Source organism: Hyla sarda, chromosome 4 (genome assembly GCF_029499605.1).
Source record: "Hyla sarda isolate aHylSar1 chromosome 4, aHylSar1.hap1, whole genome shotgun sequence".
Taxonomy (NCBI): domain Eukaryota; kingdom Metazoa; phylum Chordata; class Amphibia; order Anura; family Hylidae; genus Hyla; species Hyla sarda.
Genome location: NC_079192.1, coordinates 112,773,716 through 112,788,624, shown reverse-complemented (window position 1 = coordinate 112,788,624; position 14,909 = coordinate 112,773,716). Strand labels below are relative to the sequence as shown.

Sequence of the window (14,909 nt, the reverse complement as noted above, 5' to 3'; positions counted from 1 at the left end):
TTCTCAAGTGGCACGGGCCCTAACACTAAACCTACCTGTGCATGATAAGCAAAACCAGGGGCCAGTGGGCAATTACAGCAGCATTAGGTCCGACTCACAGCCTGCTCCCAGATTACCTCCAGTGTGGCTGAGCACACATGCAATGGGAGGAGGGAGGCAGACTATGAGACCCACCCAAGTTGGCTGATATGTGTGTCGGCCTCACAGGTGAACCTTAATGCTGCCTTAATAGTAATCAAAGCGCACTAAATGTGGAGTTCATACTCCACCAAGTATAAGATTTAAACAACAACAAAGACGTGGTCTCAAATGGCAGGAGGTGCTCAACCCCAAATGCAGTTGTGCATATATATACTGGGGAGCAGATCCTGCCCTTGTGGTCTGTAGCTAAGGGCGATCCCCAGCATAAAAGTGCCACAATGGCATCCTACACCAGATAAACAGTGTGGATGTGTAACATATAGAGTAATACAATAATACAGGAATTTAGGTGCACTACAGTGGTAGATGTAAAGCTCTGTTTTAGTGTAGATATGAAGAAATGAAGAAATGAAGTATAGTTATGTATCTGTAATGTCCAGGGGAAAAAAAAAGAGTCTAATATTGAAGAAAACCTCTCACATTAAAAATGCAGTGCAATCCACAGGGAGCGTACTACAGAGCAGGAGTTGCTAAGCAGACTGATCTATTATTTTGTAGGAAAAGTTCCTGGATAACTATGTGTGTATATATATATATATATATATATATATATATATATATATATATATATATTTATAATGTAAACCAGTCTCTCTATATGACTTACAGCTCTCTCTATGTGCACACTTATACACAGATGGCTGTCATTTATAGAATAGGTCTGCCCACATTACTACTACGGTACTTCATGACTTCGTGAACTTTTTCTAATATCAATGTGCTCAGCATCTCTTGCTTCATAACATGCTGAATGCAGTTTGGACTGGATGCACAATGTGACAGGTTTTCTTGAAATGCAAATGCACCATGAAAACTCATAAATCTATGATTAAGGTCCCTGCTGGCCGAAACATGTCAGATCCGTCTGTGTTGTGTGGACTAAGGTTTTAATGATTATAATAAAAGATAAGTTTTAAGGAACCTCTCTCCGCAGGATCATTCCTTCTTCATGGTTAATGACTTTCTAATGGGGTCAGACAGACTAAGTGGTGAAAATTGGGATTTAAAGGAGTGTTCCTGATGCCCGGTTCAGACATTCTTGTTCTGATATGTTTTATACTCCAGGAACACCAAAAATAAAAATGTAAACAATTACAAATGTGGTGCCCACGAGGAGGATGGAAGCAGTAGTACAGGGCAGCTGAGGGTAATAGTACTAGTAGTACCTCTAACAAAGTTGTTTGTATTCATGGTAGCTTTGGTGTCTGGTTAAACCTATTATGTCCTCTTTTGTTACTTCCAACTTTTGTAATTTATAAACTGTACAACAAAGAAAGTCCTTGACACTGAGGTAAAGTATAGTGAGGTGTCTGTGTACTGATGTACCCATGATAGTATGTGTGAATAATTTGATCCAGACATACGGTATGTATAAACTTGTAAACAGAAACAATATTTACTGAAAATCCTCTGTGCGCACACCAAAATAATGCAAACTCATTACAGCATTGGTTACCGTGGTAGCAGAAATATTGTCTTTAATTACACTCTAAGCACTTCCATTGTTGCTATGGGAGATACATAGTCCAGTTAAGGTACATTCTAATGTAGGGGATCTTTATAGCTTAGGGACTATTTAGTAGACATTTACTCACATTTAGTTGTTCTATGTTCCGTATCATAGGAGGTAAGGCGAAAAGGTTGTTACCCTTAATGGCACAGGAAGCCCACAAAGAGTCCAGTAATGGCAGAAGAGCACTTGTACAGCTCCTGTTTCTTTTGTCTTAGAGACAATCCCCCCTCTTAGAGCAGGAAAACAAATGTAGAAGCAGATACCCTTTCAGTGTGTATGGGAGACAGTTCTTGGGTTATACACCTTCTTAATGTCAACAATGTTGTTGTTTTCTGTGATTGACCCAGAGCTCACTCAACTTGGCAGCAATTTGAAAGAGTTACAAACTTCTCAGGCAGGGCCAGGGCTACCTATTTCAGACTGGTTCCAGCCCACTTAGGGGAAAGCGTATGCACATGTGAAACAATGTAAGGACAATAATGTTCTGTTCGAGTATCGTGAGTAAACAAGTTTAACTCATGATACTCGAACAGAACATTATTGCCAAGATACATTATACAGCCACACTACAACCCTTATTCTACCCCTGCTACTAAATGGGTACCGGGACACTTCAAAAGCTCCCCTTGTTAGGTACACACCTAGCTTTCCCTGAAATTATTATTTGAATAAAATACAAATATATTTCAAGGCAGATTTATTCTTCAAAGGGTTTAAAATGCAATGGGAACAGAAGTGCTGGGTGTTTAAAAATGGCCTCTGAGACAATCCTTTGAGATACAGTCCAATAAAGAAATTAGAAACTGTTGAAAAACATTACAACTGATTTATAAATATAGTGGGAATTTATTTTATTGGAGTGGGTTTAGTTAGTGCCATAGCATACATAGAAAGACAAAAAGGTACCCGTACTGACCGCGAGGAAAAAGCAGACCGACTTCGATGGCATCTCAGACAGATCCGACTTCAGGCTGACAGCAGGGCGCTCAGAGTGGAGACGACTGCCGGCAAAGTTTTGCGCAGATCGCGCTTCTTCCGGCCTCGTACGAGGCCAGAAGAAGCACGATCTGCTTGGAACTTTGCCTGCAGTTGCCTCCACTCTGAGCGCCATGCTGTCAGACTGAAGTCGGATCTGTTCGAGATGCCATAGAAGTCGGTCTGCTGTTTCCTCGCGGTGAGTGCGGGTACCTTTTTGTCTTTCTATGTATGCTATTGAGTGACTTCAGGTTTCTTGGTTCCCAGCACCTCCGGACCCACAGGCATCAGGACTCCACGTTGCCACAGTGACAGAATGCTAGCCTCCACAGTATATGCTGACATAATTGGTCTTTCTCCACAGCAGTGCCCTCTAGCTTGTGTTAGTTAGTTAGTTAGCGCTGTCATTGCTGACTTGGGTTTTCTTACAGACTGGTAAACATGATGAAGCTTGGATGATTCTAAAGAAGGTTCATGACACCAATATGAGAGCCAAGGGAGAACCGGAAAAAGTTTTTACAGTAAGAGTTAATATTTGACAATTTCTAGTACACTTTTGTTTGTTGTAGTTGTAGTTTGTTGTACTTTATGATATAACATAATAAACATATTATATTGGCCTACAGTAGGGTCTATATATAATCCCAATGTGTAATTTACTCTTTGATATTGTATCCTGGCTGTACACAACTAACTAAAGCCCCAAAGATAAGTATTAATGCCTAGTTGGCAGATAAAGGGCACTACATGTAAGACCATGTCTTCTCCTGTACAAAGAACAATTTCCTTTTTCTTATTTTCTAGGTTTCCCATATTAAGACACCGAAACAAGTTGATGAGTTTATTGAAATTCAGAGTTCTACTGGGACATGGTTTCAGCGCTGGCTGGTCAGGGTCATGACAGTTGTCAAGCAGGTATGTTGTGAAATAACTTATTCATAATAAATCATATCTGTCTTATAATCCTTATAAACCTTATGGGAGAGAAAAAGCAACAATAAAGCTCTCGTCATATCCCGTCCTCCTATCCTGACCTCATATCCCCTCCTCATATCCCAACCTCATATCTCATCTTTCTATCTCGTCCTCATATTCCAACCTCCTGACCTCATTTCCGGCCCACATATCCCAATCTCACATCTGTCCTTACATCTAGTCATCACATCTAGTCCTTTAATCCCATCTTCTCATCCTCAGCTCATATTCCAACACCCGCACTATTTTCTGCACCTGCCTGCAGGACAGTCGGCAGGATGTTTCAAAGTCCCAGCAATCTCTGCAGCCCGATAGTGATGCGATTAGAAAATACACCAAATGTACTATAGACTTGCTTTGGATTCGTAAATAAAATCCGCCCCTTGCAAATGGGAGTGGGTTAGAGTTAGTTAACTATATTTTTACTTGACATATAAGAATCATGTGTACGATGTTTCATCACAATTACTTCAGCCATTTGGAAGTTATGCAGGAACATACAAACATACATACACACATGAAGTTTTATATACATAGAATATTCTATTTACTAAACAAATAGTTATTCTGATATTGGAGGAGGATGTCTACTTGGTCTATAATTAATTCTCTCTTTTTGCTGTAGGTATGGGAGAGCATACTGTTCTGCTTTTCTGGCCAGTACAGGAAAAACACAATATTTCTGGCAGTGGTTTGGTTTACTATGTCCTTAAGGTAACTATTTTTTTTTCATTGTCACTCCTCTAATTTGAACAGTGTTCTCAGAATGTCTACTTTTCATGTTCTGCAGCTACTATGGTCTTACGGTCTGGTTTCCTGATACAATTCGGTACATACAAGATGAAGAGTATGCAAGCAGAGTTAAAAGATTTGAGAATGAACATGTCAAGAACTTTGTATTCAATTTTACCCTTGAAAACCAAATACACATCGATGGGACCTATTACAATGACAAGTAAGTTACAGGATTTGTCCCTTGATGGCTAAATTTATACCTTTTAGTTTTGCCTGCATATATTATACAGAAGAGCTAATTCCCCCAATTAAGTTGTAAAAAACAGGACCTGTTTAGGTGCAGTGTAAGCTTATTATTAATAATTTGTTTATTTATTCATTAATTATTTGATTTATTTGTTTGTTAGTATCTGTAAAAGATGCACATGAGGATTTCCTGGCATTTACATCTTTGACTTGCACAGCTCTCATAAAAAACATCTTTAAAACCAATCTAAATGTACAGGATTCTATATTTTCAGGGTTCAATATACAGCAAAAACATGAATGTCTCCTCTTTCCTTATGTCCTGTAAAACTGTCCAGGAGAGCCTTGCCATTTGTATTGTTTAAGCTACACTGCCATCTAGTGGCAATAAGGCAGAATGTTATGTGTCCAAAATATAAAAACAGAGGGAATTTATTGTTTAGTATTAAAATGTACGTGAGCCAAATTTAATAGATGGTCGCACGACATTTGATACATTTTGCACATATACATATTTCTTGAAATTTCACTTCAGTACATCATTTTCTATGGTTTACTCGCTGAGCAAAATTTTGCAACTTTTTATCCAGCTGTGCAAAACTTTGCAACTTTTCACAATTAAAAAAAGTTTAAACACAATTATAAGTCGCCCCCCCCCCCCCATAGTACTGATGTTACTAATATCAGATTTTTGTATTTATTAATTTGTTTTTGGTGTGTGTGTGTGTGTGTGGGGGTGTGTGTGTGTGTGTGTGGGGGGGGGGGGGGGGGGGGGGGGTCACAAGCATACAGTAGTAGTAATATAATGCTCATGTCCTGTTATATGGCCCTAGCATACTAACATACACACAGTGTAGTGAACAATGTATAAAACTTACAATTCAAAAGATTGAAGATTACAAAAGGTATAACATTGTGTTTGTACATACTTGTATTTTTATGGCACAAGGTATTTCATCACACAGGTATTTAAAGCTTCTTCACATTCATTTTAAACATTAGTACTTTCCTTCCATCAATTCATGTATTATTTTTCATTTTTTTTTAAGGTTCTATAAAATGAAGTTCAAATATGTCACCTTTGAGGACTGTGTCTTTGATGAATGCTACTTTGAGGATGTTACTTCAACAGGCACCATCTTTAAGAACTGTACCATCAAATATTCATATTTTCACAATACAGGTAAGATATAATAATGTCTTTAGTTTGAAGAAATGTCTAGAAGAAAGACATCATGCTCCTTGCTGAATGCCACTCTGTTTCTGTACATGGAAGTTCATGAAGGGCTTCTCTGGGAAATAAGGAAAAGGAAATAATAAAAAATAAATTAGTCTATATTGCCATAACGATGTTAATAAATAATTTGTGCTATTTATTCCTGCATGTCTTGTCTAGGTGTTAATAGTTTATTCAAAATGTCCGCTATCACATTAATAGAAGGAAACAATCTATCCTAGCAGCAGGCCCGATTGATGTCAGCGGTCCGTACTTCTCTGCTGGTCACTCATTAGCACATTACACTATAGTATATTGGGTTAAATGTAGGTTTTGGAATGCTATTTATTTTGCTATAGCTGTCTCTTTATGTACTTTTTTCAGCATTATCTTGAAGACACATAGATAGAGTGGAGGCAGAACTTTGCTGATCATAGGGTATAATATTGGGATATAGGTATATATGCATCCAGCCATCCAGCATCCTTGATTTATCCCAATATAATTAAATATAATGTGCTAATGAGTGACAGAGCAAAGAGGGTGGCTTATCTCGTGCTCTGATTCATGACACAGTCTATTTAGCTGTGTGGTAGTACAGTACACCGACAATGTGTGTGGATTTGCTGTGCTACCCAACCGGTTTGACTCTGGGCCATGCCCAGGAGCAGGGACTGAGTACCTTCTACCCAGTGGAACCTGAACTTCAAATGCTAGAGGGTACTAGATCCCTTCACATGCACGGGCCTGATGTGGATAGCAGCTATCTCAGTAGATCAGATGGTTCCAGAAGGTGGCACCAGTCTATTAGGCAAGTAAGCACAATCAAATGGCCAGGTCAATTACAAAGTGTAACAGTACCCTAGCAACAGGCAGATGTGGAGTAAATAATAGGCTAGAATGTTAAGGCAAGTAGCACAGGTTCAGAGTCAACAATCCTGGTTGACAACAGGATAGACGATACAGTACAGGAAAAATCAGATGGAGACAAGGAGACAGGTCAATAAACAGAGAAGCTGGATCTGAAACAGAACACTGTCACGAATGGACACCAGAAACAACAACAATGCTCAGGCCCTAAGGAAAGGGCAGATCAGGCTTACATAGATGTTAGAGAGCTGTGATAGGAAGGAGACAGATTTTGGTGCTGTGCCCTGCCCCTTCACATCAAGGCTGTCCAAACATGCACCTTAGTGACAGGTCGAGGAACTCGCATAGCAGCAGCTGCACAGCACAGAGTAGGACACAGAGCAGGACCCAGTCTGTAGTGTTATGTGAGAGTATGCCAACAGAAGCTGACCGCCAAAGTCACAGACAGGTTGTGAATAATCTGTACACTACCCTCAGACAGTGAGTAGTAAATAATAAAAGGTATTTGGGAACATCTTTATAGTAATATATATTAATGTATTTAAATGGGCATTGCCATTTTCAAAACCTTTTTATATAGTTAGATAATAATATGTGTATGTTTTAAATATACATTAGTTAAACAAATGTGTACATTTTTTGTTAAAAAAGGGATCTATACTTCTTAGCACTAGTGGTCCCTCCACTGCCATAGCACTGTCTTGTCTCTGCAGCTATTATTGGTCTGTTTTGTCTTGCAGCTGTGCTGAGACTAAATACAGGAAGTGTGGGTGATACAAGCAGGGCTCTGTGCATGCTCCTAGCTTGTCAATCAGCCTACTCTGTGAGCTGGCGGCATGTTACAGAGCCTCAGTGCATAGAGCAGCCAGGATGTTTCATTTCAGTTATAATTTAGTATTTTTGTGGGAATGTTGCAGATTGTCACAGAATGTTTCCCTAGTGGGAAATCTGTATCAAATCTACAGTTCCAAATATGATTGGCGTGTCTGCTCCTGCAACCTTGTCCATGAGGCATCTCTTGTCCATGACTCATGGACAAGACTGACGCTGCTGCAGGGCTGGTTAGTGTCCCAGTAGGTATGTTGACCCCTAGTGGTGAGAATTTCAGGAGCCGTTTTCTTTATTAAAGCTTAAAAATTTTTGAAACAACCATATTACACATTTTCATCAGTAACACCATATAAAAAGTTTTTGGATCTGAAAGGGCCCATTTAACTATTTACCTGCCCTATGGATACATTGGAACAAAGATTTGTATCTTTGTGATTCACAATCAAAGCAATTGTATTACCCGTTGTAATTTCACTGACAGATCTCTTGGTACAATTCCACATAATCAGAGATTGTAAAATACAAGGGAATACAGAAATCCTACTGTATATTGTATGGAAAGTGCTGATATCTGTTGTGATGCTTATGGCTGTCCATGTGTTGTTTACACAGATCTTCATGAGCACAGATTCATTGACTGCACACTAATAAACAGCACATTCTCTAACCATAAAGAAGACTGTGATATTGACTTTGAAGAAGACAATGATTTTCTGATTTACCTGGTTAGTTTTCTTGGAAGCTTATCGGTATTACCTGGAAATATTATCTCCGCTCTCCTTATGGACAAAATTGGAAGAATAAAAATGATAGGTGAGTATCCAGGGTGATCTCTAATTTTCTGAAACAAAGATCTTGTTGTGCTAGACACCATAAGGAAATCATTACAGATTACCCGAAATGGTATCAGTTATTATGCCCATAGTGACACCTGCACAATTTTCCAAAAACCAGGAATGGCATAATCTTGCACTATTACAATAAAATCTCTTTAAAAAGATCACCAAAAATTGCACTAAAAAAGTAGACATTTATGGTGGTGGTCTTCTCAAAGAAAATGACAACTTTGCAAAATGGGGGATGGTAGCCTGAATATAAGTCACAAAAAATCGGGTCAGGATTAGGAGGTTGTCTTCTCAAAGAGGTGGTTAAATTTCTGGGGGTTTTGTAATGATTTTGTGCAAATCTTGACTAAACTGTAATTGTAGGACCTTTGGTGTTGTGTTGGTAACATTTCAAAGGTCCTGCAGGGTCCCAGAGAAGAGAAAGAGAAGAGCCAGGAAATACAAGCATGGGGGGGGTCAGTGTGTGAAATAGGAGAGAACCATGGGAATCAGGGAGACCAGTCTGTGATCGAGGGGAGACCATGGTTGTTTGTCTGAAAACTAACACAACTGGTTTGTAAATGTTGCAGTTGGTGTCTTTGTTTTGGTTGTATCTATCATAGCAAAATCCAGTCGGTAAATAAGCAGGGATTAACTTTGGTAAAATCTTTTGCCAGGACATTTTCTCTCTATTCTTATAACTTTCAATCTTTTGTTCGCCTACAGCTGGGTCCATGCTGATCTCAGCAGTTTGCTGTTTCTTCCTCTTCTTTGGTAGCAGTGAATCCGCAATGATTGGCTGGCAGTGCCTTTTCTGTGGCACCAGTATAGCAGCATGGAATGCTCTCGATGTTATTACAGTGGAGCTTTACCCTACAAATAAAAGGTACTATAATGCTTCCTGTGTTCATGTGAGTGACTCAACTAATGTTTTATACCAATCATACATATTATATGAAATATGGTGGGAAAGAGCTAAAGAACATATATTTATGACCTTCTGTAGAAATCCAAGTGAGTACACCCCTAAGTGGAAATGTCCATATTGGCTCAATTATCCTTTTTTCCTCCCCAATGTCATGTGATGGGAGCAGGTGTCTCAAATATGGTATTATCACTCTCACACTCTCTAATACTGGTTTCTGGAAGTTCAACGTGGCACCTCATGGCAAATAACTTGCTGAGGATGTGAAAAAAAGAATTGTTGCTCTGCATAAAGATGTCCTAGGCTATGAGATGATTACTCAGACCCTAAAATTGAGCTGCAGCACAGTGGGTAAGACCATACAGCAGTTTTACAGAACAGGTTCCCCTCATAACATGCCTCACTATGGTCCAACAAAGAAGTTGAGTGCACATGCTCAGCATAATTACCAGAGGTTGTCTTTGGGAAATAGGTGTTTGAATGCTGCTAGCATTGATGCAAAGGTTGAAGGCGTGGGTGGGTTATCCTGTCAATGCCTAGACCAAACGCCGCACACTGCATCAAATTGGTCTTCATAGCTGTCATCCTAGAAGGAAGTCTCTTCCAAAGATAATGCACATGAAAGCCTGCAAACAGTTTTCTGAAGACAAGCAGACTAAGGATTGGAACGTGTCCTGTGGTTCGATGAGACTAAGATAACTACAGTTTATTGAGAGAACCATGAATGTTAACAATGTACTTTGACATACTGAAGCAAAGCATGGTACCCTCCCCTTGGAGACTGGGCCACAGGGCAGTATTGTAACATGATAACAAACCCAAACACTCCTCTAAGATGACCACTGCCATGCTAAAGAAGCTGAAGGTAAAGGTGATGGACTGGCCCAGCATGTCTCCAGACCTAAACCTTATTGAGCATGTGGGACATCCTCAAATGGAAGGTGAGGGAGGTCCATTAGCTCCATGATGTCATGAAGGAGTGGAAGAGGACTCCAGTAAATACCTGTGAGGCTCTGGGGAACTCTATGCCCAAGAGGCTTAAGGCAGTGCAGGAAAATAATGGTGGCCACATGAAATATTGACACTTTAGGAGAGATTTATCAAAACATGTGCAGAGGAAAATTTGCCCATAGCAACCAATCGGATTGCTTCTTTCATTTTTAAAAGGTCTTGTGCAAAATTAAAGAAGCAATCTAATTGGTTGCTATGGGCAACTTTTCCTCTGCACAGGTTTTAATAAATCTCCCTCTTTGGGCCCAATTTAAACACTTTCACTTAGGAGTATACTCCCTTTTGTTGACAAGGTTTAGACATTAATGGCTGTGTGTTAAGTTATTTTAAAGGGAAAGAAACAATAAACACTAATGTACAGGCTGTGCATAAAAAGGAGGGGTGTACTAACTTATGTGAGTGTATATATATATATATATATATATATATATATATATATATATATACACATACACTCACATAAGTTAGTACACCCCTCCTTTTTATGCACAGCCTTTACATTAGTGTATATATATATGTATATATATATATATATATATCCAAAGAGAAAGAAGCGGCACTCCAAAGTAGCATAAAATAAGCGTAGTTTATTCACCCATCGTGATACAGTGCTACGTTTTGGTCTTCACAATGAGACCTTTCTCAAGCTTGAGAAAGGTCTCATTGTGAAGACCGAAACATAGCACTGCACCACGATGGGTGAATAAACTACGCTTATTTTATGCTACTTTGGAGTGCCGCTTCTTTCTCTTTGGATGTGAAGTTCATGGGGCATTGAGTCCTGTCCCCAGAAGCTGAGCACCCACCTGGACCTGGAGTCCTGAACACAGTGACGGTTCCTTCCCAGGCATTCTATTATTTTTATATAACATGTTTAACAATACAAAGGAGGGATTTAACCACAGTGTATTTAATGTGTAGAAGGAGGGATTTAATCACACCATACATACAATATTCAAATATTAGCCGCTCAATGGTTAACATATTCCACAAAACAGTACTGTGTAATAACTTTGCATAGACCCAAATAGACATAGATAATATGAATACACAGGAACATATATTAAGTATTGTAGATCTCATAAGAGGAAACTGCCATAATGCAATGCTTTTGAGAACTTCTACTGGAGCAAAACTCTGCATAGACCCACATAAGCATGGATAAGGTAAATGTACATAGCAAGATACATATTTAGTGATGCAGAGGAGACCCGGTGCAAAATTATTATTGAGCTACAGAGTCCAGGTAGCACCCATTCTGGAGATCGAGATTATACAGGATCCTTGTGTCTGCACACTGCTTCGTGCATATGGTAGTCACAGCTCAGGTCCCGTGCATAGCCAGAGTCGGTATGTGCCGCTCTTTTAAGCCAGACCTTTCCCTATGTATATGTCGTTTGAGTATTGTATTATCTGTATCTTTGGTTCTCTTTATCAGGAAGATCTGCAACATCAATATTTACTCAGGAACCTTGTGTCAAAGTCTGTGGAAATATTCTATTATCTGGTTTCAACTTCCTTATGCTGCCGGAACAGATTAGCCCTGCTCTTCACTAGCTGTATCTTATGTAGGATGATAAGAGACAATCCTGAAGACATTAATGGATTACTTTTATTGGTCAAATCCAAAAGTCTATAGTTAAATGAGGCCAAATAGTTTAAAGATCTCTGTGGTCACTACCAAATTACTGTACTATACTATAAATATGTAAAATAAATGAAAATTAGGTAAATAATTCACTTTAAAGGGGTATTCCAGGAAAAAAAACAAAACTTTTTTTTATATCAACTGGCTCCACAAAGTTAAACAGATTTGTAAATGACTTCTATAAAAAAATCTCAATCCTTCCAGAAGTTATCAGCTGCTGAAGTTGACTTGTTCTTTCTTGTCTGACAACAGTGCTCTCTGCTGATACCTCTGCTTGTCTCAGGAACTGTCCAGATTAGGAGCGAATCCCCATAGCAAACCTCTAATGCTTCGGACAGTTCCTGAGACAAGCAGAGGTGTTAGCAGAGAGCACTGTTGTCAGAAAGAAAAGAATAACTTAACTACAGCAGCTGATAACTTCTGGAAGGATAAGATTTTTTAACATAAGTAATTTACAAATCTGTTTAAACATTCTGGAGCCAGTTGATATAAAAAAAAAAAAAAAAAAAAAAAGTTTTTTTCCCTGGAATACCCCTTTAAGGGTGTGTTTAGACCCTTAAGAAAGAAATGATCACAGATATTCATATATCTTCAACTTTAGGGCTCTAACACGATCCTGAAGATGCTAAATAAACCTTCTCATTTCTCTTTAACAGGGCAACTGCATTTGGCATCCTGAATGGTTTGTGCAAGTTGGCTGCCATTTTTGGAAACTCTATTTTTGCATCCTTCGTTGGCATAACAAAGGTGGTTCCTATTCTCCTCGCATCCACTGCTCTCGTTGGTGGAGGCCTTATATCCCTTCGGCTACCTGAGACCCGAGAACTTGTCCTCATGTAAAAACCCATAGACACATACTGAGACCCCTGTAATGGAGGGCTCAGTATGTTTGAGGATGTTCTGTTGATGCAGGACCTCTCTAAGACTTGTGTTAACCTGATTTCAATGAACACACTCCCATCACAGTCTTCACAGCTCAAGCAACATTCAAAGTAAAAAAAAAGTTAGCTCAGTTCTGTACTACTTAAGATCTGAACTTGTATATATATATGAGCATTGCATTTTAGCATTTTGCCTCAGTAAAAAGTCACCTTCAGTCAGTTGAGGAGCTATGGAAGATGTTTGGTTTGATTTGGTTTGGTTACTTATTGAGTACTCTAAGAATCTTCTGGCACATGTCTCCCTATATAAAGTCTGGGTAATAATGTGCATAACCCAGTCTAGATACACATGATCACAATAGAAAATATATAAAGGCAGCTTCAAAGTTCTCTCTACTATCAATTACAAATAATATTTCCATTTTTTCATAAGACAGTAGTAAATTTAGAATCATAGAATAAGAAAGAAAACAATGACTGTGAATCACTAGCTATGTACCTGTATTTTCTATCTGGCTAATCCATAAAACATGATGCATGTGAGATGACATGTAAGGAATGGGGTTCAAGGAAAACTGTCACTTGTTTTCTCCCGCACTATCCACAGGTACTGGTGGATAGTGCGGGAGACGCTGATTAAAATTAGCCCTACCTTACCCGAACCTGCACCGCCGTTCTCCCGCAATTGTAGTTTCATTATCTGTTGAAATCTTCCTGTAACTGGCACGGGCGGGGCTTCGGCGCTTAAGTGGCACTGACGTCAGCGCCGCCTATGAATATTCATCCCCTCTCCCTCCAGTTCTCCCTCTCTTTGCTGCTCCTAACTGGGGGGATGAATATTCATAAGCGGCGCTGACATCAGTGCCAGTTAAGCGCCAACGCCCCGCCCGTGCCAGTTACAGGAAGATTTCACCAGATAATAAAACTACAATTGCGGGAGAACGGCAGCGCAGATCTGGCAAGGTAGGGCTCATTTTAATCAGTGTCTCCGGCACTATTCACCAGTACATGGGGATAGTGCGGGAGAAAACAAGGGAGAGTTTTCCTTTAAGGATATGTACTGTACAACAAATTTGCTGCTTTGAGCAGCCGGAAGCGGAGGCTATTCCATAGATGCTGCTTGGGGTTAAGCCTTTGAATAAAAAAACAGGTTGTCTACTAGTAAAACTTTGGGAAAATAAGGTTATACTGAATTATAAAAACAAGAACAACAGCACACCTGCAATAGGTAATGGCTGCAATACCACACACAACCTGTGGACAAATATTATGCTGTTTTTCGAAGAAAGAAACCTTTTTTTAAAATAATCTGGATAACTTTATAATTTACTAGAAACATTTTTTTTTACATGCAGTTTAACAATACATGGTGGAATTAGCTTAAAATGTACAGCAAAAGGATTTCATTGTGGACACTGATAAGGATTTAGCTGCCTGAATTTTTTTATCTTATTTTATTCCAGGCTCTCTATAAATCTCATACGCAATAATATCCCAAACTGATACATTTTTTATGTTTTTCAACGACAGCTTTTTTTTAAAAATATTTTCACGTAAACCTTTTTTTCCAAATATATTCATACATACTGGCCCTCATTTACTAAGAGAGTTGGGTTTTTACTAGTGTGAAATGTTGTTTCAGGCTCGCAGGATTCCACTATATTTACAATGGGGATTCACAGGATTTTCGGTGAATTCAATAGTAAATAGGTTGGGTTGTGAAACCACGCCCCTTTTCAGGATGACCCCCACCCCCTTCTGGACACACCATGCCCCTTTTTTAAGCTTTCCTCAATGCAATGTCAGGTTTGTTGGATTTTCCTGGTGCACACTGTCGCAGACTGGCGCAGACATGTCACAGACACTTTCAAAGGGGGAGATTTATCAAAAGAGTTGACTGGTTGCCCATAGCAACCAATCAGATCACTTCTTTCATTTTTCAGAGGACCTTTTCAAAATGAAAGAAGGGATCTGATTGGTTTCTGTGGGCAACTGGTCAACTTTTCCTCTGCACAGGTTTTGATAAATCTCCCCCATAGTATGCGCCAAATTAACCCA

General features: G+C 39.2%; 1 protein-coding gene across 3 annotated transcripts in view; it reads left to right on the top strand.

Moving 5' to 3' along the window:
- The window catches only part of SV2B (synaptic vesicle glycoprotein 2B), a 154,060-nt gene extending 140,528 nt beyond the window's left edge, over positions 1-13,532 (top strand). For all 3 annotated transcript variants that reach the window (XM_056571881.1, XM_056571880.1, XM_056571878.1), the window contains exons 6-13: positions 3,121-3,210; positions 3,494-3,604; positions 4,290-4,378; positions 4,455-4,619; positions 5,695-5,828; positions 8,175-8,375; positions 9,113-9,272; positions 12,627-13,532. In XM_056571881.1, coding sequence (XP_056427856.1) covers positions 3,121-3,210; positions 3,494-3,604; positions 4,290-4,378; positions 4,455-4,619; positions 5,695-5,828; positions 8,175-8,375; positions 9,113-9,272; positions 12,627-12,810 — 1,134 coding nt within the window. In that variant the 3' untranslated portion in view covers positions 12,811-13,532. The remainder of the gene's footprint in view (positions 1-3,120; positions 3,211-3,493; positions 3,605-4,289; positions 4,379-4,454; positions 4,620-5,694; positions 5,829-8,174; positions 8,376-9,112; positions 9,273-12,626) is intronic.
- Positions 13,533-14,909: the final 1,377 nt, after the last annotated feature.